This window comes from Saccopteryx leptura, chromosome 1 (assembly GCF_036850995.1).
Source record: "Saccopteryx leptura isolate mSacLep1 chromosome 1, mSacLep1_pri_phased_curated, whole genome shotgun sequence".
Lineage (NCBI taxonomy): Eukaryota > Metazoa > Chordata > Mammalia > Chiroptera > Emballonuridae > Saccopteryx > Saccopteryx leptura.
In genome coordinates this window covers 316,164,500-316,189,006 of record NC_089503.1, presented here as the reverse complement: position 1 = coordinate 316,189,006, position 24,507 = coordinate 316,164,500, and the positions used below count along the sequence as shown (strand labels likewise).

General features: G+C 52.8%; 1 protein-coding gene across 4 annotated transcripts in view; it reads left to right on the top strand.

Moving 5' to 3' along the window:
- Positions 1–23,594, top strand: part of PHF21B (PHD finger protein 21B) — an 83,181-nt gene extending 59,587 nt beyond the window's left edge. For 3 of the 4 annotated variants that reach the window (XM_066361292.1, XM_066361288.1, XM_066361291.1), the window contains 9 exons: positions 2,016–2,156; positions 12,583–12,634; positions 14,922–14,998; positions 16,395–16,449; positions 17,880–17,902; positions 19,736–19,894; positions 21,665–21,740; positions 22,013–22,116; positions 23,237–23,594. In XM_066361292.1, the coding sequence (XP_066217389.1) occupies positions 2,016–2,156; positions 12,583–12,634; positions 14,922–14,998; positions 16,395–16,449; positions 17,880–17,902; positions 19,736–19,894; positions 21,665–21,740; positions 22,013–22,116; positions 23,237–23,455 (906 nt within the window). In that variant the 3' untranslated portion in view covers positions 23,456–23,594. The remainder of the gene's footprint in view (positions 1–2,015; positions 2,157–12,582; positions 12,635–14,921; positions 14,999–16,394; positions 16,450–17,879; positions 17,903–19,735; positions 19,895–21,664; positions 21,741–22,012; positions 22,117–23,236) is intronic. The other variant, XM_066361289.1, reaches the window with a different exon arrangement.
- The last annotated feature ends 913 nt before the right edge of the window (positions 23,595–24,507 follow it).

Here is a 24,507-nt window from a genome sequence, read left to right as displayed (position 1 = left end):
TGCCTGAGGTGGAGGCTCCATGGAGCTATCCTCAGCGCCCTGGGCCGATGTGCTTGAACCAGTTGAGCCATGGCTGTGGGAGGAGAAGAGAGAAAGAAGGGGCAGAGGAAGGGGTGAAGAAGCAGATGGGTGCTTCTCCTGTGTGCTCTGACCAGGAATTTAACCCAGGACATCCACATGTTGGGCCAACTCTTTATTACTGAGCCAACTGGCCAAGGCTGAATTATTTTATTTATTAGAATAATTGGTTAACTAATAAGATATGTGGTAGAAGGGATGACTAGAACAGAGCTGTGTACTGAGAATGTCTCTTGGCCTCTGGAGTTTCATGGAAAAATTTATGATTTCTTCTTGCCCAGATTGAAACAAACAAAGATTGCCTCCCCATTCCCCTCTGCTTTTTGGGGCTGCATAGAGGTACCGTTTCCTCTCTTGGGCCTCTTTTTCCTGCTCCCAGTTTGCGGTTCCCACTAGGTTGCCCTCCTCCTTTGGTTATGGCCAGTGTCCCACCCACTTCCCAGCCGAATGTTGCCAGTCTCCTGTCATGCCACCATATATTATTACATACAGTGTATTTCTGGGTGTGTAACATTTCTGAGCTTTCACACCCATGGACCATGTCCCTAGGGATTCTGAAAGCCTGAAGCATTATTAGTGGGCTCTGGTCAGATGGCAAGTTACAGGGAGGAAATGTGCACCCCAGGGCAGTGCCTGGTCCAGACTGGGTGCTTAAGCAGATATTTGTTGAATGAATGTACCTGTTTCACTGCAGCCTCACCAGCATTTCGTATTGTCATTTTAAATACATTTTTTAAATTTTTTGCTCATTTAATTGGTGCAAACAGATACTTGCTACTGAAAGTTGAATTGCTTGGTGATTATTAAGCTTGAATATTTCCACTGTACTTTTCAAGAATTCTGACACCTGTGTGACTTGTTGGAGCAGTCTTTGCCCCCTTTTTTTTCTATTGGGGATCTTAATGTTTTTCTTCCCCATGAATATAAGAAGGGACATTATTTTCCATCCAGAGAATTCTGGGGTTTTAAAACCTGTGACACAAAGAAGAACAAAGAGCCCTTCCTTCAGCCAGCAGAAAAGTGGGGTGCATCTTCTCTTCAGGTATAGGACCTTCAGGTTCAGAAGGTAGTAACCACATGTTCTTCGGGGGAGAAAAATGCAAGTTCAGGTTATTCCTGGCTCCGGCTCGACCCTGGCTGGCCCAGGCAGAGGCTGGGCTATGGAAGTCAATTTCAGACTTCACAGCCCTCTGCCCCTTTATCAAACCCGAGGATAACCCTGACCCCTGGTGAGGACTGGCTGAAGCAGAGCTGCTCCGGGTGATTCTGTGTGGGGTCTGAGGCCCACCTCTTCCTTCCCCACACCCCTACCCACCCCGGGGCTTGGCAGGGCTCCTCAGGGAGAGAGAAACATCGTTATTCTCACCTGCACCCCTTTCCCCCACACCCCCAGACAAGTGTGAGCACCTGAGACACAGTGGCCTGGAGCCCAAGAGGCAGGGAAGGGAGTGGTTAGCCAGGGTGTCCTAGCCCCCCCTGCCCCCAGCCTCAGCTTGCCTGCATTTGAGCCAGGGATAAAGAAACTCACCTTCTCATTCATGCTGCCCAGAACTGAACAGCTTCCTAGCAGTATTTATTACAAAGAAGCTGAGGATAGAGGCAAAGTGACCCCCCCTCCCAGTCCACACAGCCAGGAAATGGTAGCACAGGATTGAACCCAGGCCCTCCTGGTTCCTAAACCAGTCCTGTTTCTCACGTAGACCATCTTCACCATGTAAGGGCTGCCGGGCGGCACACGCCCTCACCATAGATTGGAGAGCTCAGTGCAGGCCTCCTCACTCCTCTGGGATCCTGCTATTGAGGGACCAGTGCCCTCTGGGACGGGCAAACCCGGCCTCACCCAGCCTTTGCCCACCCTGCCCACCCTGGACCTTCCCAGCTTCTCCTTCCCCCTCCCCTCCCCTCACTATCCCTTCGTCCCTCGCTGCATCTTCCAGGTCATCATCCTCCAGCCTCAAGTGCAGACACAGTCCGAGAGCACGGCGGAGTCGCGGCCGCCCACGGAGGAGCCATCTCAGGGAGCTCAGGCCACCAAAAAGAAGAAGGAGGACCGGCCCCCGAGCCAGGAGAACCCTGAGGTAGGGTGGCTGTGGTCTGGGGGGATTGTTCTGCAAGGGTGGGATGGGCTTCACATGGGGTCAGCTAGCTGACAAACCCAGGGCACAGCCACCCTGGGCAGTGGACACTCCAAGTGGGGACTCAGCCAATGAGCCCAGGTCTGAGTGGTTTGTCTCATGGGTTTGTGTGCTAAGGCAGTGTGGGGCAGTGGTGAGCGCAGGTCCCAGCACCAGGCTGCCTGCATTTGCATCCCAGGGCTGCCGGTTTCTAGAGGTGTGAGGGGGCAGATCACATCTGTCCTGTCTGTGAAATGGGAGGATGCCATGAGTCGGTGCCAGTCAAGCCCCCGAACAGTGCCAGCCAAACATCTGAATGGTGCCTGGGGTGCTGGGTCACGACCTGGCTGTAGACCAGTCTGTCCTCGGGACCCCCATTCTAGGGGACAGTGGCTCTTGGGAACACATGGCCCTAAAGCAGCCCTGGCTCTTCTCTCTGCCCGTGACCAATCACGAGTGCCTAAAGGTGGGCAGGACAGGACCCTGAATGGCTGAGAGTTAGCGACTGCCCCAGGCTGGCACAGGAGACGCAGATGTCTCCTGAAGGTGCTCATAGAACATTCCAGAGATTGTACATAGCACCTCCTTCCCAACCCCTACATGAGGGAGGAGGGATGAATGGGCTCTCCGCACCTCCTGGGGCAGCTGCCTTGCTGGTGGAGGTTTAAGAGGCAGCGGCTGAGTCACGGCCATTCTCTGCTGAGTGTCGGGTTCCAGCAAGTGACTGTCCTTGTGCGGCTGCTGGTGTCCTGGGCCAAAGTCAACCCTCTGGGCCTTTTCCCATCTAGCTGTCCCCTCCTGGCCCCCTTATCTCTCTAACAGACCCTCGTTTATCTTATGTTTTACTTTAGACATTGACTCCTCCAGGCAGCCTTCTCTGACCACCTACCCAGAGGGTGGTAGAAGCCCCTCTGGGCTCCCACAGCTTCTTATGATTCTTTACACCAGGGGTCCCCAAACTTTTTACACAGGGGGCCAGTTCACTGTCCCTCAGACTGTTGGAGGGCCGGACTATAAAAAAAAACTATGAACAAATCCCTATGCACACTGCACTTATCTTATTTTAAAGTAAAAAAAAAAAAAAAAAAAAGGGAACAGTTCGATTCCCGGCCAGGGCACACAGGAGAAGCGCCCATTTGCTTCTCCACCCCTCCGCCGCGCTTTCCTCTCTGTCTCTCTCTTCCCCTCCCGCAGCCAAGGCTCCATTGGAGCAAGGATGGCCTGGGCGCTGGGGATGGCTCTGTGGCCTCTGCCTCAGGCGCTAGAGTGGCTCTGGTCGCAACATGGCGACGCCCAGGATGGGCAGAGCGTCGCCCCCTGGTGGGCAGAGCGTCACCCCATGGTGGGCGTGCCGGGTGGATCCCGGTCGGGCACATGCGGGAGTCTGTCTGACTGTCTCTCCCTGTTTCCAGCTTCAGAAAAATGAAAAAAAAAAAAAAAAGGGAACAAATACAATATTTAAAATAAAGAACAAGTAAATTTAAATCAACAAACTGACCAGTATTTCAATGGGAACTATGGGCCTCCTTTTGGCTAATGAGATGGTCAATGTGCTCCTCTAACTGACCACCAATGAAAGAGGTGCCCCTTCCAGAAGTGCGGCGGGGGCCGGATAAATGGCCTCAGGGGGCCGCATGCGGCCCGCGGGCCGTAGTTTGGGGACCCCTGCTTTACACCAACATGCTGTCATTATCAAAAGAAGTCACCATTTGTACATTCAGTTATTTGTCCAGCATGTCTTATGCCAGGCTCTGTACCAAGGGTGGGGATGCTGAGATGGGGCAGGTGTAGTCCTGGCTCTAGGGAGACTCACTCCCCCTGGCAGAGATAGGCACAGCCACAAGGACTTGGGTTAACAAATGCCAGGTGTCCCCAGAGAATGACAAATTCAGAGGTCTGGGAGATCCAGCCAGGGAGAGGCCGTGTTTGCATCTGGAAGGATATGTAGGGCTCGGCAAAGGAGGGGTGTGCCCAGCTGGGCCCGGAGGAACAGGCAGCGTCTCAGTAGAGAAGCAGGAAGCAGGAGGGATGGCACTTCAGGGAGGGCACCGCCCGGGCAGCCTCGTGGAAGTGGGAAAGGACACAGCGTGCCTGAGGAAGCCAGCTGGTCAGTGCGGACAGCATGAGAGCTTCTGCATGTGGGGCTGAATAGACAGCCCATCGTGAAGGGCCTGGTGCAGAACTTCATTCTGGGGTAGCAGGGAGCCGTGGAAGAGCTTTGAGCAGGAGGGTGACTTGATCATTGTTCTTTGCATATCCAAAAAGGCTGCGGGATTTATAGAGTTGACTACTCTTCAAGGCTGACATGGAACCAAGTTTCAGTGGCCCCCAGGCCCAATTTTGTCCTAAGAGAGATGGTCAGCCCTGGCCAGGTGACTCAGCTGGTTAGAGTATCATCCTGCTATACCAAGGTTGTGGTTTGATCCCTGGTCAGGGCACATATAGGAGTCATCCAGTGAATGTATAAATAAGTGGAACAACAAATCAATCTCTCTTTCCCCCTTCCTTTCTCTCTGAAAACATGAAAATCAATAAATAAATTGAAAAAAGAAAGAGAGACAGTCAATTTGGTTCTATGGCATGTGAGTACCTATGTGCATGGTGAGGTTCAGGTCGGTGCGCAGCCCAAGGCTCCCATGAGCCCTCACAGGGTCCTTCTGTCCCCCATGGGGCCTTGCCACACCCTTAACCTTCAGGAGGGCTTTCTGGGTGAATTCTTTGTTCTCTCAAAGTTGTCTTAGTCAATTATTGTGCATTTATACAATTAGTATAATTACATCTAACTACATAATTGGCATAAATATATGTAATGGCTTAAATAGAACTTGCAAGTACAGCATGTGCCGGTGTAAAAATCCCTGTCAAAGTTTCTTTTTAAAGAGGGCCCAGCGCAGCAGTGGCAGCTTCAAACCTGTTTGGAAACAGTCGGGGTGAAGCACACCTGAGGCGCGAGCGGCAGCAGCCCCAGAACTTCATCTGTTGGGAGCCCGGGTCGTTGGGTGGGGGCATGGGTGTTTTGCAAAGAAAGATTGGCTGGTGTCTGTAAGACTCGGCGGTAATGGTGGCTTTTGGGGGCAGCGGCTGTCGAGCTTCCAGTGCCACTAGCAGTCAGGGCCTCATGCAGCCTGAGACAGGTGGGCCAGCCTGCTGGTCCCCCGGGGGTGCTAAGACAGCACAGAATGGGGAAGGGACAGCAGGGTTATCAGCGCCCCGCAGTGGCTCCTGGTCACCACAGGGAGGAGTATGGCAGTTGCTCTGGGATCCAGAGTGGTCACTGCAGCCAGGGGGGCACTTCACATGGGTTGGATTCAGCCCTCAGCGTGAGCAACCTGTGCACTGGAGACCATTGTTAACTTCTTGTACAGGTAGGGAAACTGAGACCCAGAAGCAGTGACCATCAGAGGTGGGAACCACTCCAGGCCACTGCTCCAGGCATCCTGCACCCTGAGCCATGCTGGCCTCCTCCACCATGGTTCTGCTGAGGGGGCAGGTCTGGGCCAGAGCTGACTGCTCAGGACAGTCCTGGGGAGGCCGACCACTCCCTGGGCTTGCCTCCTTTCCTGGTTTTCCCACAGGAAGCTCCCAGCCTTTCCTCCAAATAATGATTATCAGTGTGAAAGGGTCCCCATGACTCACCTTCTCAGGGGGGTCACAAGGCTCCCCCCCCCCATTAGGGCCCCTGCACTTCCCAGAGATTCCAGAGGGTCAGTGGATCATGGTGCCATGCTTCCATCCAATTCCCCTCTTTGCTCTGGCTTCTAGGGAAGGAGCTCACAGCCAACGTGACCCTCCTCTAGCAGTTGTATAGGGCCCCTGACCTGCAGTGTGAAGCCAGACCTACCTGCCTTCATCTTATGTTCCTAAGTTTATTCCCCCTTCTTCTTACTTCCTTGTTTATTTTGTTTTCTGTTTATATATCCACTGCAAATCCCTTTTCTGTCATCAAAATAGCATTTTAAATATCAATCACTCAGTAATTAGTGCTAATCTCAGGTATGTCCTGCTTTTCCTATAATCAAGGTCAGAACCTTCTCTAAAGGACCCTTTTTTGTGGCTGAGGTTGCCCCACTCACTCCTGAAAGACACATCACATGACCCTCCGTATCCAACACCCAGGGCTCTGGCACACCCTTACACACCCACTCTGTACCAGGACACACATGAGTATGGCTATGCTGTTGAACCCACACAGGAGCGGGAGTCGTGTCTCCTGTTTTAGGATGTGTAAACCCCAGGCTCAGGGCAGCTAAAAGCCTCCATAATGGTTGTTGTAGGAATATAGGTACTTGAGCCTAGTCTCTGGTCTTTCCACGGGTGCCTCCTGATTTCATTGATGACGTGTCACGTTAATGTGGGTCCACACCACAGCTGACAACTATGAGAATAAAGAGAACACGAGCACTAAAGGAAACAGTGTAGAAGGAGGTCAAGGCTGGGGTAGATCTGGCCACAGCCAGACCCTGTTGCTCTCCTACCACCTCAGCTTGGCCGGAAGCTTGCCTGGGGTTGCTCACAGTGAGGATCAAGTGACAAGATGGACCATGGTTCGTGGCAGGGCCGTTCATGCCTGTGACATTGTACAGTTTGTGATGTGTATTCACACGTTGGGCATCCATCCCCCGAGCCTCAAGGCAGCCCCCTCAGGTGGGCAGGGAGATGAAGCACATGAAGTGACAGTGCCCACCCAAGGGGTTGCATGGGCACGGGGTGGTCACCCCAGATTGCTGCTGAGGCTTCATCACTAATGGTGCTTCTGCTCCTCCTCTCCTCGTCCTCACAGTGGCTCCGCAGGGAAGGCAGGGCAGGGACTACCATGTTCATGGTCTAGATGAGAGGGCTGAGAGTCAGAGAGGTCACAGGCTCCTGGCTCCTGACCTAGGCTCTGTCTGCTCCTTTCTGTTCCAAGGCCCATGCCTTCTTTAGGACAGTCGTGGCCTTTTCTGTGCCACCTATTATCCTGGCTTTGGGTGGCGTCTACCCGAACAGGCCACCCTCAGACCACCATGTGCCCTGCACAGAGCTGGCCAGGGCAAGGGATCCAGCCCCGACAAGCCCTGACTGCAACCCCAGCCTGGCCGCCTCTCTGGGCCAGACCTGAGAGTGCAGATGCTCCCTTCCTCCACGCCCTGCCTGTTGCCAAGGCCTTGCTCCTACCGTGCCTCTCCCCGGGCTCTGGTCTCCCGGCCCCCAGCTGGGTTCCTCCCTGTTTGTTCAGGCTGCACCTAGAAGGACCTTTCCAAAGTTTAGAAATAACCAAGTCACCCCCTTGGAATTCATCAAAGCACATCCCTGCGTCATGATGACTCTTGGATGTTCCTGTCTGCTGCAAACCCACAGCAACAACAGATAAAACGTAGGCAGAGACAAAGGTTTGGCTATGCATCGCTGTGACCAGGACACCAACAGAGAGCAGGGCCGGTGCCTGGGCTGCAGGCTCAGAATCAGGCGCGAGGGACCAGGTGGGCAGCTCACATTGGCAGTGGGTGGGGGAGGGGAGAGAAGAGTGGAACCAGGGTTCTTGGCTTGTCCAGGAGCCAGTCTGAGTCTGGGGCCACAGCTGCTTGAGGCAATAACAAACTTGTCCTAATGGAAGGGTAATAAGCAGGAGGAAGGAGGAACAAAAAGTAAACAGGAAAAAAAGACGTTATGCCCAAAATGAGCCTGTAGACAGAATTCTGAAACACGTGAAGGGGGCTAATGTTAGGAATGACAGTCAATAAAATCAACACTTGGAACCTGATTTGATTGAAGAGGAAGCTCATTTCATGGAATACTCTCATGGCACCTTTTAAGTAAGGATGCTTAGGATACTTAAAGAAGTTCAGAAAAGGGAATAACACACACAAGGAATAAGAAGCAAAACATCTCGAAAACAGAACAAGATCAGAGGAATATAAACAGTATTTGAAAATCTGGTCCTGAAAACCATGGTGATTAGTGGAAATTTAAAAAAAAATAGACAAGATGAACGAGATAATAAATGCTTTGGAATTGACAACACAGGTATAGCACAGAGACACAGTGTCCAAAAATACACTCGTCTGTGTAAAAGCAGGTAAGAGAACGGACGGAGGGAAGGGGAGGAAGCACGAAGTGAAGAATGATGGTAAAAATTTACTAGGGTTGAGGAGCATCGGCGTGAAGTCTTTGTCCAGAAGTCACCCCCATCTATCAGCAGGAGGAAGGAGAGTAAATCTAGAAGGCTAGACATCTCTGTCCAAAGATAAAAAAGAGAGATCGTAAAAAGTGCCAGGGCAGAGGGACAGATCACCCACCAAGAATGACAGACGTGGCCCTGGCCGGTTGGCTCAGTGGTAGAGCGTCGGCCTGGCGTGCAGAAGTCCTGGGTTCGATTCCCGGCCAGGGCACACAGGAGAGGTGCCCATCTGCCTCTCCACCCCTCCCCCTCTCCTTCCTCTCTGTCTCTCTCTTCCCCTCCCGCAGCGAGGCTCCATTGGAGCAAAGATGGCCCGGGCGCTGGGGATGGCTCCTTGGCCTCTGCCCCAGGCGCTGGAGTGGCTCTGGTCACAACAGAGCGACGCCCCGGAGGGGCAGAGCATCACCCCCTGGTGGGCAGAGCGTCGCCCCCTGGTGGGCATGCCGGGTGGATCCCGGTCGGGTGCATGCAGGAGTCTGTCTGACTGTCTCTCCCCGTTTCCAGCTTCAGAAAAATACAAAAGAAAAAAAAAAGAATGACAGAAGTGCGGTGGGCTCCTGGCAGCAGCCAGAAGACGGCAGAGGGATGGCCACAGACTGCTAAGAGGAAGCAAACTGCCAACTCAGGGCTTCACACCCAGTGAAATCATTTTTTCAAGGGCCAGGGCACAATAGAGACATTTTTAGACATAGAGAGACTAAGGGTTTTCTCACCCACCAACCATCAATTAGAAAAACTGTGCCTTAGCACGGAGATGGGAGGCCACGGAAGTGGGTGTGAGAAGCCACAGTGAGCACCGCGGTTGTTCCATGGCAGGTAGTTTATTTAAGCATAGACTGCAAAAAAATACCCATGTTTTTAAAAATTGAATTTTTTAAGGTGACACTAGTTAACATCATTATACAGGTTTCAGGGGTCTAGTTCTACAACACATCTCTCTGTACACCGTATTCTGTGTTCACCCTCCCCCCCAAGTCAAGTCGTCATCTATCACCATTTATTCCCGAGAGAGAGAGAGAGAGAGAGAGAGAGAGAGAAACATTGCTTTGTTGTTCCAGTTATTTATGCATTCGTTGGCTGATTTTTCCATGTCCCCTGACTGGGGATCAAACCTGCAACCTTGTCATTTTGGCACAACACTCTAACCACCTGAGCTACCCGGCCAGGGCTCCCAGTTTTGTTTTTCAAAACAGGTAGAAGGAAAATTCTAAGCGACAATAATAAGGTGGTTGTTGGTGTTTTAGAGGGGGGAGTTAGAACATGCTAAGATTAGTGTTGTGTTGGGGAAATATAGAAATACTAAATAACCTTTAGACTTCATTAGAAAAATGAATAGTTAAGAACACAGGCTACAAACATCTAGGCTAATCTATAAAAGTAATAAAATGCCACCTAGAATTTCCAAATCAGTGGAGGAAAAGGAGGTGAACATGGGACTTATTTTTTCTTTTCCCCAAGAAGACAGGAAAGGAAGTAAAAAGAAAAATACAAAGTAATCACCAATAAGAAGGACACAATAAAGCTGAAACCCAAGGACTTAGGGAAGAGGCGGCTAAATGACTGATGTACTAGAGACAATGAAACATGAACTGCAAGTATTTAGGAAAAAAAATAATAAAAACCGTCACAGACATTACAATACATAACCAGATGAGCAGAGGGTACCCTAGACACAGCAGAAGGTAGAGCAAGGGACAAGGAGGCAGAAGTGAGAGATATATACAAAATGGAGAAGAAAGAGTGAGTTTTTGGGTATCAGAAAGTAATACCTACAGAAGACAAGCAAAGAAGGTACCACAGATCAATGATTGAAGGCTGGAACGACAGAGCAGGATAAATACAGACTCCCACAATCCCCTGCGATGATGTGAATTAGGCTGTAACATAGTAGGCATTTGGCTCCTGTGACTTACCTGTAACCTGTACTCAGAAGAGCATGAAGCTACTGTCTGTGGAGGAAAGGGGTGAGTGGGGGGAGGCTGAGTGGGAACCAGGAGGCAGGAACACAGGCCCCTGGCCCTGGTATTCACCCAGCCCAGTCTTCCCAGATCTAACCAGTGAAATGAGTGCCAGTTCCGGGGGCTTTCCAGAGGCCCTGCCACTCTCCAGTCAGCCACCGGGCCCGGAAGTGAGACTGAAACCAGCTGGCACCACACTGCAGCCCAGGCTGCTATCAATGGTGTCTACAGGCAGAAGCTGCTGGATCCCAGGGTTCCCATTCCAGTGGCTCTGTGGTCACCTTCGTCATTGCATTAGTCTTGCGGTAACCTGGACATACCTCTTACAGGATTGAATTGTAGGGGACTCACTTTTCTTGGGGTGGTGATGCTTCAGTGTTTTAAAAAATATGTAATTCAAGAAAAGTTTACTAAAATCAAAGACTAGTTTACATATTGAATGAACACACTTGAGTACCAGGAGGAATGGCCCATCATTATGGAGACAACCCAGAAAAGTTACCAACTTTTGTTAGGCCCCGGAGCCTCTTCCATCTTGTCAAGGGGACTGCTAACCCCTGCATTTATACATTGCATGTCACTGACTTCTGGTGGAAACGAAAGGGTCCTGTAAGCATCCAGGCAAAAACGGTCAAGCAGCTTTCAAGGGAGAATGAATGATCATGCTGGCTTCTGACTTGTCCACAAAGTGACATTGACCTTCAGGACACAGCCAATCGACATCAGCAGGATCCTAAGGACGAAAAGAGCCAAGCACTTTCTATCCAGCCAAGCTGGCCTTCAGGTTGAAAGGCTACAAAAAAAAAAGGGTTAAATCTGCTAAGAATTCAGGAGATGGGCTCCTGTGAACTGTTCATGAAAAACTACTACAGGCTCAACCCCAGTCAACCGTGAGCCAATTGGAACCACTTTGGCACCAACCCTGAGGCAGGCATCTCGTGTGATTAACTGCAGAGTAAAACCAAGCCGGGATGAGGATGTTGTGACCATTTTAATATCACCTGCTCCCATAATGTGTCAAAGGCTCAGCCGAGGAAAGTTGGGAGGATGAGGGGGAGAAGGTGGGAGGTGGAACAAGCTGTCGGATGGGCTCATCGGTTGTAGTTGGGACTTTAAATGAATCAAAGAATACCATTTCCAGCTGACAAGTTGGGGAGGAGTATTTTTAACAGCACAGAAGTAAACGTTAGAAAGGAGAGTGGACAGTCATGTTTGAGATGACGTAGAAAACCCAAGAGGATCTATGGAAAAACTCCCACAGATGGGAAGAGAATTCGGCATGGCAGCGGTGGTGATATTGGTGTACAAACATCAATGGTCCTTACGGACGCACAGGAACACCTGTTAGAAGCTTAATAGACAACCCACCCACAATAGCAACAAGAAGATTAAGTGCTTAGAAATAATCATAATGAAAATATTCAGCACCCACTTAAAACCTCTGAAGACAAAAAAGAATAGAGGCACACCATGGTTTTGGGTAAGAAAATGTAGTATACAGTTGTCATTACACCGTAAGTTAGTTTGTAATTGTAACACCGTCACAGTCAACATGCCCACCGATTTCCTCATTCTCAGATACATCCCAAGTGGGTCTAAAATCCAAATGTAAAATGCAGAACGTAGGCCCTGAAATAAAACACAGTCAACTTGCTTTATTATCTCAGAGTCTCTGGCCAAGATTCAAAAACCCACACTACAAAGGAAAAGATGGATAAATTCTACTCCACACAAATGTTTAAAAACCTACATATGGCCCCACAAAACCCCGGAAATTCCTGGCTCCGTATGTAAGTGTGTGAGCTGTGCATAGGGACTTCCTCCCAAGAGGACAGAATAGAATGGAGGAAAAGTCAGCTAGGTAATTAGGGATCAAGTTGAAAGTGTATCCCCTGGTGAGATGTGATGAGAATGGCACTTCCCCTCTGTTCCTCCTCCCCAAACCCATGACCTGAGTCTAACCCTGAGGGAAACGTCAGACATATCCTAGGTAAAGGGCATCTTACAAAATACCTGCCCAGTCCTCCCAAGGTCATCAACACCATGGAACACCTGAGAAACTGTCACAGCCTCTAAGAGGAGCTAAGGAAGCGTGAGGATGACTAAATGTAACTTGGGATCTTGGATGGAGTCCTGGGACAGAGAAAGTCCATTAGACGAAAACTAAGGAAACCCACAGCAGATAAGCCAGCTGCATGGGTTGGTGCTAATGCTTGCTGAATGAATGAATGAGAAAGGGAGGCTGCGTTAACACTTCTCTCTTTCCTCCCCTCAGAAAATCGCCTTCATGGTAGCTCTAGGCCTGGTTACAACGGAGCACTTGGAAGGTAAGGCCTCTGCAGCGTGGGCAGGGCTGGGACTGGCCCACTGGATAAGTGGGGGCGGGAGGTCTGCTGGAATCAGACAGAAGCAGCGGGTCTCCAGATCCCCCAGGTCAGATGGCAGCACCTGAGCGTGAACCAGCCTCTGGGAGGCCTGCCCAAGCGCCAGCCAAGGGTGGTCATTCCCAGAGACAGACAAACCCTCCCCGCTCTCCCCGGCTCCGTGACCGTCTGCGTAAAACCCTGTGCAGCGCTTCCTTGCTGCAGTGCCGGGACCGCGTGGGTTCCCTGCCTCCGAATCAGAGGCAGCTCAGTGGTGGGATAAGAGGCAACTGCTGCAGCAGACTGCCCAGCTCCCCATTTAATCACTACTCAAGCCTGGGCAAGTTCCTCGGCTTCTCTGTGCCTCGGTTTCTTCATCTCTGAAGTGGGATAATAACGGAACCCTCCTCCTGAGGTTGTGGTAAAGCACCATGAGGTGTGCCCAGCACCCCACACCCGCTGCTGTCTAACTGCCTGTGGGCTTATGTCTGTATCAGTCATCATTTGGAGTCAGAACCTTACTTTATCTGAGCAGCAGGTGAGCGTGACTCCACAGGTACTGTCTGACTTGACCATTGAGAGCCATTACACATCCACTGTGACCATCGTCGTGGACTCTTGGGGCCTGGGAAGCATGGAAACCAGCTCTTGTTGCCCGTGTGGGAAAGCTGAGACCAGAGAGGTTGTCTCATTGCCCAGGGTCACACAGCCAGTCAGTTCAGGCTCAGGCCAGAATTCGGGTCTCCTGACTCCCAGCCCCGAGTGTTGCCCATGATTCCAGCCTTGCCTACTGAAGACATTTTATAAAGTGAGAACACCCATCACGTAAGCTTGGATCTGGGAAGAAAGCCTAATTTGCTTTTCCTTCTTAAAATCGAGGCCAGGAAGGGAGTGAACTGACAACCACACTGCCTGAGGCACTTAGTCTTTTAGGTGAGGCAGAGGTTCCCTCCAGCGTGGGAGGCGAGTCACTGAGGTCCAGGGTTGGGAAGGGACCTGGCGAGGTCACACAGCTCGCCGGGGGCCAAGTCTTCCCCCTTGACGTCTGAGCTGGGGAGGTGGGTCGAGACCTGTCTGTAGCCAGCTCCCTTCGGCTCCCTGGAGGACAGGAATGTGGCTTCCAGACCACAGCCAGCGCTGACCTGGCTCTGGGTGGGGAAGCCCCCTCCGGGCAGCCCCCCGCAGTGCAGAGTTGGAAGGCCTTCTCTGAGCTTTCGGCCTGAATGTTTGAATGCTCCTGCTTGAACTTGAATGTAAGGAGTCTGGCTGTGCTTGGAAGCCTTTGAGAGCTGTCTGTGCTCTGACAAAAGCCATGGAGGCAGCATGGAGTCCAGGCCCCATGTCATGTAAGAAATGCTGCGTTTGGGTTCTGCTCATGCTGCTTGGAGCTAGGTGACCTGGGACAGGCCCCTTGCCCACCCTGACCCTCAGTCTCCTCATCGACAACATGAGGAAGACTGCCTCTTTAGACTTTGCCTGGTCGTCGTGGGGACTGAGAGCCGAAGTTTTTACTCGTATCCATGTGATTGTCATTATGATTTGCATGAATGGTTCTCAGTTTGGAAACTTTTTCTCCAGCCTGTGATACTGTTACTTGCTCCCTCTCTTCTTCCCCAGAAGGTCTGAGGTGCCTTATAGGAACCACACAAATAATCTTGAAAAGGTGTAAAAGGAAGAGTCAGGGCCAAATGTCAAAGCAGCTCACACACAGAGCAGCAGGCGGAAGGTCCCTGCTGGTGGTCAAAGCAGAAGGGAGAGAGAGACAGAGAGAACAAAGTAAACTTTCGTCATTGTTACTGCATGAAGCACATGCCACAACAGTCCTCTTGGAAGTTTCGTGTCTGGAGCTTTGTTCGGGGGGATGGAGGCTGCCTGAGCCACAGGTCTGGCCCAGGTCCCCCCAGGACCCCTCGGCCTCGCTCAGCAGCTCAGCCGGGCCAGCATCGACCGCCGGGTACCCGTTGTTCTGAGAGTCCCAAGGCCTGGCCCCAGGCTAGATGATGGCACACAAGGGAACCCTGAGCCGAGAGTGGTTCCTGGATTCTGGGTACCTGCCACCTTCCTGCCAACTTGTCCTCCAGCCTGAGGCCAGCACATCTGTCCTGCCTCAGAGGGAGTGAGGCCTGAAGACCCTGCTCTGCTCTGGGCCACTCTGGGGCATTGAGGCTGCGGGACAGGAGGGGACGGTGGAGGAAGTGTATCGGGGTCCTGGAGCAGGAAGGATCCAGTAACGGCTGCGCCTGCCTTTCAGAGATCCAGAGCAAACGCCAGGAGCGGAAGAGGAGAAGCACAGCCAACCCCGCCTACAGTGGCCTCCTGGAGACTGAGGTGAGGCTGCCATCGCTGCGTGGGGGGGGGGGAGCGCTCCCTGGGTGGGAGCTGGGGGGGGGGACAGTAAATCATGTCCTTCACCCCTGAGTTCAGAATCAATTGAGTGACCAATGCAGGAGATCAAAACGGTTGCGTTCCTCATATAAGCGGCACTGGGTGCAGCCGGCCTGCAGGACGCAGTGGCTTCCTGACTCTTCACCCGATTACCATGCATGTCTCCCGGTCACAGGCATGGGGGAGGGACACCCTGGAATTGTTTACTAGACTAGAACCAGGTGTTTTAGGGCCCTGAAGACCAAAGCTTGGGGCAGCCCTCTGAAGTGGAGCCATGTCCCGGGAGACCTGCGAGGCTCTGCAGGGCCGGGGGGAGGGTCAAGAAAGTGCCGTGCTTGCGCCTTCCCAGGGTGCTGGTCCGTCTGGGTTAGCTGTCCCCAATCTGCAACTTGTGGACGAGAACTCAGCTGGGCGGGGAGGGCGGCCCTGTGCCTGAGGCAGGGTCCCCTGAGCACTGGTGTCCCATTTGTCAGAACATTGCCACACTGTTTCTGACCCTCCACCTGGAAGTGGTAGTCTCTGTTTGAGGAGGGTCCTGTTCCCTTTGCTGTGCTCGTGGATGAAACCCTCTCTCTGCTCTGAATATACAAGCCAGACAGACCTTGGTCTCCCAAGTCTGGGGCCAGAGATGACCCGATGAGCAAATCAGGAACCAATGAAAGCCCTGTGAACTTGACCCCTGTACACATATGCAGCCTCAAGAACCACCTTTCTGTGGCATCCTCCCTTGGCCTGGACCACATTCAGAGAGACAAGTTTAAAGCCAAACACAAACTCTAGAACAAGCTTTCCGAACAACTACAGCCAAAGCCACCCTAAACCACCCAGGTCTGGAGCAGCGTGGCCTGTGGGTGAGCGGCAGGGCCACCCTTCACTCTCACCTGCCCATGATGCTTGGGCACAAGGGCCGCTTCTTGTCTGGCAACAGGGGCCTAGGCCACATGCCAGAAGTGGAGTTGACGGAGGTGAATTGTGACACCTTCATTTCCCGACCCAACTCCAGAGCCAGAGGAGAAGGAAGATATAGGAAGCAGGCAGACGGGGACTAGATGTCAGCTCTGTTACTGATTTGCCCCATGTGGGTCTCAGCATGTCCTTCCTGAGTGTGACTGATGTCCCCACAGGGAGCGGGGCTGGACTCTACCGTGGAGAGGGCAGAGCCTTTGCCGACTTGCTCTGCCGACCCTCCTCCCCCCTGCCCTGCGTGTTCTGCCCCTGCCCCTGGGGGTCCAGCCAGAGCCCGAGCCTGGGTGGGAAGCCTGTCCCGGGTGAGCCTTGGCAGGGGTTACAGCCAGAGGAGGCTGCACACAACCGTGGTTTGGTTTTGTTTCTCCTACAGAGGAAGCGGCTGGCGTCCAACTATCTCAACAGCCCCCTGTTTCTCACAGCGCGAGGTAAGCACAGGAGGGCTGAGGCTCCTCTAGCCAGGGCTGCTGTGGGCCGGGGCGTTGGCAACCCTCCGCTTCTGGCCTGCCCTGTTCACAGCAGCTGCTTTCTGCTGGGCAGCGTGTTATAGCTCCTCAGCCCTCCATGCTGCGGTCTTCGGCTGCACCCTGCTCTGGGGAGGAAGGCTGGTGGAGTGTATCCCCATCTAACAGATGCAGAAACTGAGGTTCTGAGTAGGAGTAACAGACCCAGGGCTCCAGGCTGCCCCCTCGGTCCCACCCTGAGGTGTGATCCTGAGCAGAACCAGGCCCCATGGTGCCAAAGGCTCCTGTGGCAGAACCCACTCACCACAGAACTTGCCCTGAGTCTGGGGGAGGACAGTGTGCCGGGGGGGCCTCTGACCCCCAGAACCTGCATTTGCAGCCTGTGGCTCTGCCCAGGCGCCACCTGCCACCACACAGCCATGGAAGAACATCTCCCCCCACCCCTGCCCAGCACAGGCAGCTGGCTGGTGGCTCTTGACCCCTGCCTCACACACCCTCATGTTCCTGCCCTGGTCAGCGAGGAGCCTGGACTGCACGTGGGAATCCTGGGTCCTCGGCCCAGCCCTGCCTTGGACGTGCTGTGTGGTCAGTTGTATGGCCAGGGCCAGAACTTCCCTCTGGGCCTCGTGCTCCTTTCATACAGAAGGGTCCTGGGCCCCCAGTGCTGGCAGACTGTGACCTGGCCCGAGACCTTCACCCCAGGGTCCATGGCCCCTCTGTCCTCTGCCAGCCTTGCCCCATTGCAGGACCTCCAGGCCCAAGGAACTAACACCCACAAATACAACCAGGAGAGTGTCTTTTATTTTTAAAAAGGCTTTAAGGGCAGGAAATGATGGTCCTCTTCTTGGGGCTCCATGTGGGTTATAACATGCCATGTCACCTCCTTGGGGCTTGGTTCACTAATAAAATGGGGTCCTAATAGCACCTGCCTTGAAGAACTGGGACAGTGGCACAAAGGGTGAACATGACAGTGCTGTGTGCACAAGAAGCTGTTCTTCCTGCTGCGTGGTATTATTTGCAGACCAGTCTGATCATTCAAATGTGTGGCTTGGCACCACTTACTAGAATGAGAGTGGGTTATGGCCAAAAAAAGAGTTAAAGTAAATCGCTTATTTTCACTGGAGCCATGGTTCCCTCCACTGGACAGCTCACTGCTACCCTGTTCCCCAGGAACCCGAGGGCCACGATGAGCCTGGTTCATGGTGGGTCCTGATCATAAGCAGAGACTCTTTCTCCCATCGTGTTCTGGGTGAGAACCAACTGTCCCTGGGGCCTGTGATGCTCCCATCATGCCCCGGGTGAGAACCTAGCCAACTGGGCCTCATGGACTCCAGTCCTCATTGGTGCTCCCAGATGCCCACTAACATGTTCTCCGCCCTTCTTCCTTGTGCTAGCCAATGAGGACCCCTGCTGGAAGGTATGTGCCCCCTCTCTTAATACCTGGGGTGGGGTGGGGTATGCTTCCTACAGTCAAAGCAGGGTCTCTCCTGGCAAGGGTGAAGGGCCCCAGTGTCCAGCTGTCCTGGAGCTGAGCAGAGGATCTTTGGACTCTGCCCTTGGTGCTGAGAGCTTTACACCCAGTCCACTGTCCAGCCTTCCCAGCAGTTGGGCATCACTGCAGGTGGCAGCCTACAGGTTCAAACTGGAGCTTCCCTGCCTGGTGCTGAGGATGTAGGGACCCCAGGACTCAGGAAGACCTGCATGCCAGTTGGGCCCTTCTAGGCTCTGCCTGGCCTATGTGATCCTGGGCAAAGCTGCCCCTCTCTGGTCCTCAGTGTCCAACCTCAAGGGGTCAGACTTGATAGTCCCCAGGGTCCTGCCCCATAGTCCTACACTTCTGTGATTCTTTGAGCTCTAGCCCCCCATGCATATGCATGTCCCTGCTTCCCAGGATATTGGCTGGTCATGACCTCACTTGATGGTGTGGCTCAGAATTTATTCAGTGGTTTTCTTTACTGAGTCTCAGATCTAATTTTAAAAGAGGTTCCCAGCCCGTACATGCCTGTAACGGTCTAGCTGCTGGGAGACCATAGGCAATAGCTATCAAGTCTGGTGGTGGGGGGCAGTGTTTGTCCTCAGCCACCCTGTGCCCAGCCCACATAGGGGTGGGGACTGGAGACACCTCGAGCCTGTGCCCCACTTCTGCAGAGCCCACAGTGCCGGAGGGACCTTGGTTTCTAGTAGGAGACCCAGATGCTGGTCCTGGGTCCCCGTCCAGCTCACTGTGTGACCTCAGGCAAGTGGCTCACCCTCCCTGGGCCCTTGAACTGAAACTAGAAGTGAGAATGGGGTCTCTGAAGCCTCCTTCAGGGACAGCCCTGAGGCTTACTGTCATGGTGGCATGGGTCATTCCAGATGAGAGCCCTTTGGTCCCTTCCAAGTCTGAAGGTAGAAGGTGTAGACATGTGGCTAGAGAACAGATATAATGTGCAGGGGAAAGGCTTCTGTTGGGTGGTGGGAGGCCATGCAGGTTAGGCAGGTCACGTGAGGGGTGGTTATAATGGCTACTCACTCTCAGGGTTGTTCACGGTGTAGCCAAGGCTTAAAAGGTAGTGAGCTCCCTGTCCCTGGAGGTGTGTAAGCAGAGACTGAAAAACCAAATGAGGATGACTCGATAGATGATGATCATCATGAGGAATGGAGAAGCTATCCTTCATTGGGTTCCTACCAAGATGGCACTTTGTGTGCCTTATCTTGTGAGTTCCCCCAACAGCTGTGGGGCAGGTATCAGTGTACTTTACAGATGTGGAAATGGAGGTGTTCAGTAACCCCACCTCCAGGACGTTGGAGACGCCAGGTTAGATTGAGATGTTGTTAAGAGAATTGAAGAGGATCGTGAAATCCCACATCCTCCCTCCCTGCGCTGAGGACCCCATAGGGGGAGCTTTGTGAGCAGTGCCCTTCCCTCCCCCGCAGGATATAAGCCCTTGGCACAATGCAGACTATAAGGGAGTCTGTCCCCTAAGCCACACAGCAGGACCCCCTGCCCTGCCCCCACCCCTGGAGGCCTGTCTCAGAGCCTCCAGTATCCAGAATCAGGATACTAGGGCCACTCTGTGCCCAACTCCAGCACTCAGTGACGCTAGTAAATGTGCCCGTGGGTGCCCTAGAACCCTGCTGCTCCTCCTGGTCACATTCGGGCTTGTCCCTCTTTGCCAGAGCTGCTGAAAAACATGGCTGGGTCACAAGCTGGTAGCGGTGGCACCTGCCTAGAGACCCCACCCACCTCCCACCCTCCCTTCTCTTTCAGAAGGAGATCACCCACGATGAGCACTGTGCTGCCTGCAAGAGAGGGGCCAACCTGCAGCCCTGTGGCACCTGCCCGGGGGCCTACCACCTCAGCTGCCTGCACCCACCCCTCAAGACAGCACCAAAGGGCATGTGGGTATGCCCCAAGTGCCAGCAGAAGGTATGGGGGTCTGTGTCACACGGGTGGGTGAGCCCTCAAACCTGTGCTCTCTGGGTGACTCCTGCAGAGGCTGAGACAGGGAGGCCTGGGGTGGTGTGAGAAGAGGGGCTGGTTGTAGAACAGGTTTTCTCAGCTTTGGCTTGATAATCCACTGTGGAGCCGTCCTGTGCATTGGCACCTTGGTCGGGGCCATCTTAGACATTGCCAGTTAAAGATCAGAGGTGTCCCTCTGCAGCTGTCTGACTGTGCGACTCAACCTCTGAGCTACAGACCCTCCCCTCTCCAGTCCCCCAGTAGAATGGACTAGCAACACAAACCACAAAAATAGTAATGACACAAATGAAAAGCTATCAAATTAGCAAAAACAATAACACACCCTTCTGGTGCTGATGGGGTGAGACAGGCACTCTTAACACTCTTGTATTTTATGAAGAGGCTTAAAAATATGTATACTGCCTTACCAGGTGGTGGCACAGTGGATAGGGCATTGGACTGGGACGCAGAGGATCCAGGTTCGAAACCCCGAGGTTGCCAACTTGAGCACGGGCTCACCAGCTTGAGCACAGGGTCACTAGCTTGAGTGTGGGATCATAGACATGACCCCATTGTCATTGGATTGAGCCCCAAGGTCACTGGCTTGAAGCCCAAGGTCACTGGCTTGAGCAAAGAGTCACTTGCTCTGCTGTAGCCCCCCGGTCAAGGCACATATTGAGAAAGCAATCAATGAACAACTAAGGAGCCGCAACGAAGAATTGATGCTTCTCATCTCTCTCCCTTCCTGTCTGTCCTTATCTGTCCCTCTCTCTATCTCTCTCTCTGTCTTTGTCACATACAAAAAATTTGAATACCTTTTAAACCTAGAATCTTGCTTGGGAGAATGTAGTCTAAGGATGTAATCTAAGTACAGATAAAATCCTGTGCACAAAGAAAGCCCCGGCCTTCATTTATAAAAGGGAAAAGCTAGAAACAGCCTAACTTCCCAACAATAAAAGATGGAGAGATAAATTCCAATGCTTGCACTCAGTGAGCTGTGTGATCATTGAATATGATTTTTTATAAAGATGTGATTCTTTGGGACTTGTTCACTATATGAAATTAAGTTTAAGAAATGTAAAAATGGGGAAAAACAGGCTTTATAGCTGCTATTATAGTTGGACCATCAGCTACCTCAGAAAAGTGTACAGAATAAAAACCTGGGGGAAATGTAGTGTTAATCTTGTGTGTGGCTGGGCAGTGAGAGCAGCATTGATTGCCTTTTTTAAAGTATGCTTTTCTACAGCAGGTCCTCCTTATAAAATCATAGGGTAGTTACCTTTATTGCAAAAAAAACACAGACCCTGGTGAGTTCCATCATCCTGGACTTTGCAGTGTCAGGGGCTGTATGTCCCTGTAAGGGCTGCCAGCCCCTGAACTGTGACTGCTTGGGCGCTGGCAGCATGATGGTGTGGTCTCACAGGGTCCCTGATTTGTCCCAGGCTGCTCTCAGGTCCCCAGGACATGGGAACAAGACAAGTGATCATTTATTTATTCATCTGTTCAGGAAGAATGTGAGCCTGCTCATGCCAGGCAGTGTGTGAGGCCCTGGCAAAAAGCAGGTCCTGTCCTCTCTGAGCAGCCACTGAGCCAGACCCCTGATGCAGGTGTGGCCCCATCCCTGGTTACAACCGGGGGACCTGCAGCTTGGAGAGCTTCTGCCTCCTCCAAGGTCACACGCAGGGGGCGTAGCAGGTCCCCACCTGTCTGCCTGCTCATTTCCCTTCTGCCCTCCAGGCCTTAAAGAAAGATGAAGGTGTGCCCTGGACCGGGATGCTGGCTATCGTGCACTCCTACGTCACCCACAAGACAGGTAGGAAGTGGGAAAGGGCACCTACCCCTTCTCTCCAGCCCCACCTCTGGCCTCACTCAGGCCCATTGGAGTCTGTGACAGGCTGGAACTCTCAAAAGAGGGGCCCTGGGACCAGTCCTGTGTCTGGGCAGTTACTGTGGGAGGTGGTGGTCTAGTCTCCATGCATCCAGCCAGGGCCACTGGCTCCTGCGGGAGGGCGTGGCCTGTAGGCACAGACATGGGATTCTCACTGCTGATCTGCCCTCCTCGGTGGGGCCTGGCCCCCTCTCTAGTCAAAGAAGAGGAGAAGCAGAAGCTGCTGCAGAGAGGCAGTGAGCTGCAGAGTGAGCACCAGCAGCTGGAGGAACGGGACCGGTGCCTGGCCTCCACGGTGAAGGTGCGCCCGGGGCAGGGCAGGGTGGGGGCGGGGTGGGGGCCGGGCTGCCTGAGGACTACAAGATGTCGGTCCAAAGCGTCACTGTCCCGTGACTGAGGCCCCAGAAGAAGACCGACTCTCCAGTATCACTCAGCGAGTCAGAAGGTGGAGAATGTAGCTTTGTGATTCATTCAGCAGTGAGCAAGCAAATGAGCATCCAGCTCTGCTCCTTCCCGGCTCTGTGGCCTCCACAAGGCCCTGCGTGTCTCTGAGCCCATTTCCTCTTGTGTGAAGTGAACATAATGATTTCTCCTGTTGGGGGGGTGATAAGATAATGCTGATAGTTGTGATGATGGTGGTGCTGATGGTGATGGTGGTGATGATGGTGATGGTGGTGATAGTGATGGTATGATGGTGATGGTATGATGGTGATGGTGATGGTGATGATGGTGGTGATGATGACTATGATGATGATGGTGATGATGATAGTGGTGATGGTGATGGTGATGGTAATGATGGTGATGATGGTAGTGATGATGACGGTAACAGCAGTGCCATACCCTGCTAAAACTGTTTAAATGTGGTATGGAGAGACTATAATTATTCCTTTCTTAGGGTTTTGGACAGAGACTCAGGGATTTTAAGCTATTGGCCTAAGCAGCAACTCTAAGTCGAAGCATCAGTCCTTAGCTCTCTTACTGTGCTGCCGTGATACATATAAAGGCTAGAAAAAGATAAGAACACAGACTGCAAGAGAGAGAGAGAGCAAGGAGCTGGCCGATGATCTAAAGGTTTTGTGCAGCTGCCATGGCTGAGCCAGAGCTGGTCTGAGCCTCGTCCAGGAGGAGGAGAAACAGGTGGTCAGCTAGGTGGCGTCACAGCCATGAGCAGGTTCCCACGTTCCTGCACAAGTGCACTATTGCTAGCCCTGTATTTAAAACAAAATTCTATGTGTCTGGCTGCTGTTTAGTTCTGTTCTTTGCTGCTGCCTGGTTTCTGTGAGGCCCTCTGCCTGGTTTCTCTCAGGCCTGAAATAGGAGGGAGGGGCTTCGGGAGAGAGGGCCGCGGGGTGGCTGCCCCAGGATGCCTGCACAGCTGAGTTCTGAGACCCTTCTCTCTGGCCCCCATCTCCCCCTGACAGAAATGCCTGGAGCTTAAGACGAGCCTGTTGGCCCGGCAGAGGGGCACCCAGTCATCCTTGGATCGCCTGCGGGCCCTCCTGAGACTGATACAGGGCGAGCAGATGCTCCAGGTCACCATGACGACCACCAGCCCCACCCCACTGCTGGCCGGGCCCTGGACCAAGCCTTCAGCAACAGCCATGCACTCAGCCCTTCAGCACCCCCAGGGGCACAACTGATCCCCACAGGAGCTATCTTCACACCCATGGAACATCACTGGGACCCTGCTCACACGACCTGAGGGTTCTGTCAGCCTTAATTCATAAACACTATGAATTTCAGACAAAAATAAAACCAGACAGAAAGACAGAGGAAAGAAGGGAGGTGGAGTTCCCTTCTTGGTGTAAGTCCTAGTCATTGAGCCAGGATGGGTGGTGGGTGGGTGGGGGGGAGTCCTACCCACTTCACGTTCAGACAAGACACCCAGAAGCCAGGTGGGTGGCTCACCATCAGCCCCAGCTGTGGTGGGACTGCCCAGGCCTCCAGCTAACAGCATAGCTGTCCCCATGGCCTCGTGCAGAGGTGTGGAGGGGCCAGGGTGCCTGGTGCCACTGAGGGCCTGCACCTGCCCAGTGTCCTGTGGGGACAGAGCCGGAAATGCAGACGTAGCTGAGTAGTACAGGTAGTTGGACAGAAGTGGGTAGCGAATCTAGGTAGGACTCCAGGCCCCTCCCTCACAGGGGTCCACGCCTGGGCCTGGGCACTTGGGTGCCTTTCCAGAACATTCCCAGGCCCGTCTGTCAGTATTATTAGCATTAAGAATCGCAGCTGTTTGACTTGAAACTCTGTGCGGCCTGCGTTCCGAGGGGGCGTGGCAGTGTCCCCGAAGAAGCCCCGGAGCGCCATCGCCGTGCGCACCTCCTTCCTCTTACTGATGCTTCGGACTCACTTTACCATCGGTGTATTTTCCTCATGGAGTTTCTGAGCAAGATGGAGCTGCAGCCATGCAGTGGGGGCGTCTGGCAGGTTTTCTGTTTTGGGTTGAATCATTCAACTTGCGACCGAAGCCTTTTATTTTCTCCCCTTTTTGAAGAGCCGATAAAGTATCCCACTCCTCGTTTCTTGCCAGTACAGACACTATGCCAAAAAAAATAATAATAACTTTACATTTTTGTATGGCGTTTTTATTGTAAGATATTTAATGTGAAGGTGGGGAGAGGAGGGGCGCTTGCTGACGTCTTTTTCTGCTCACGGTAGTCTCTGCTGCAAGGTACGAATGGGAACCCCTCCC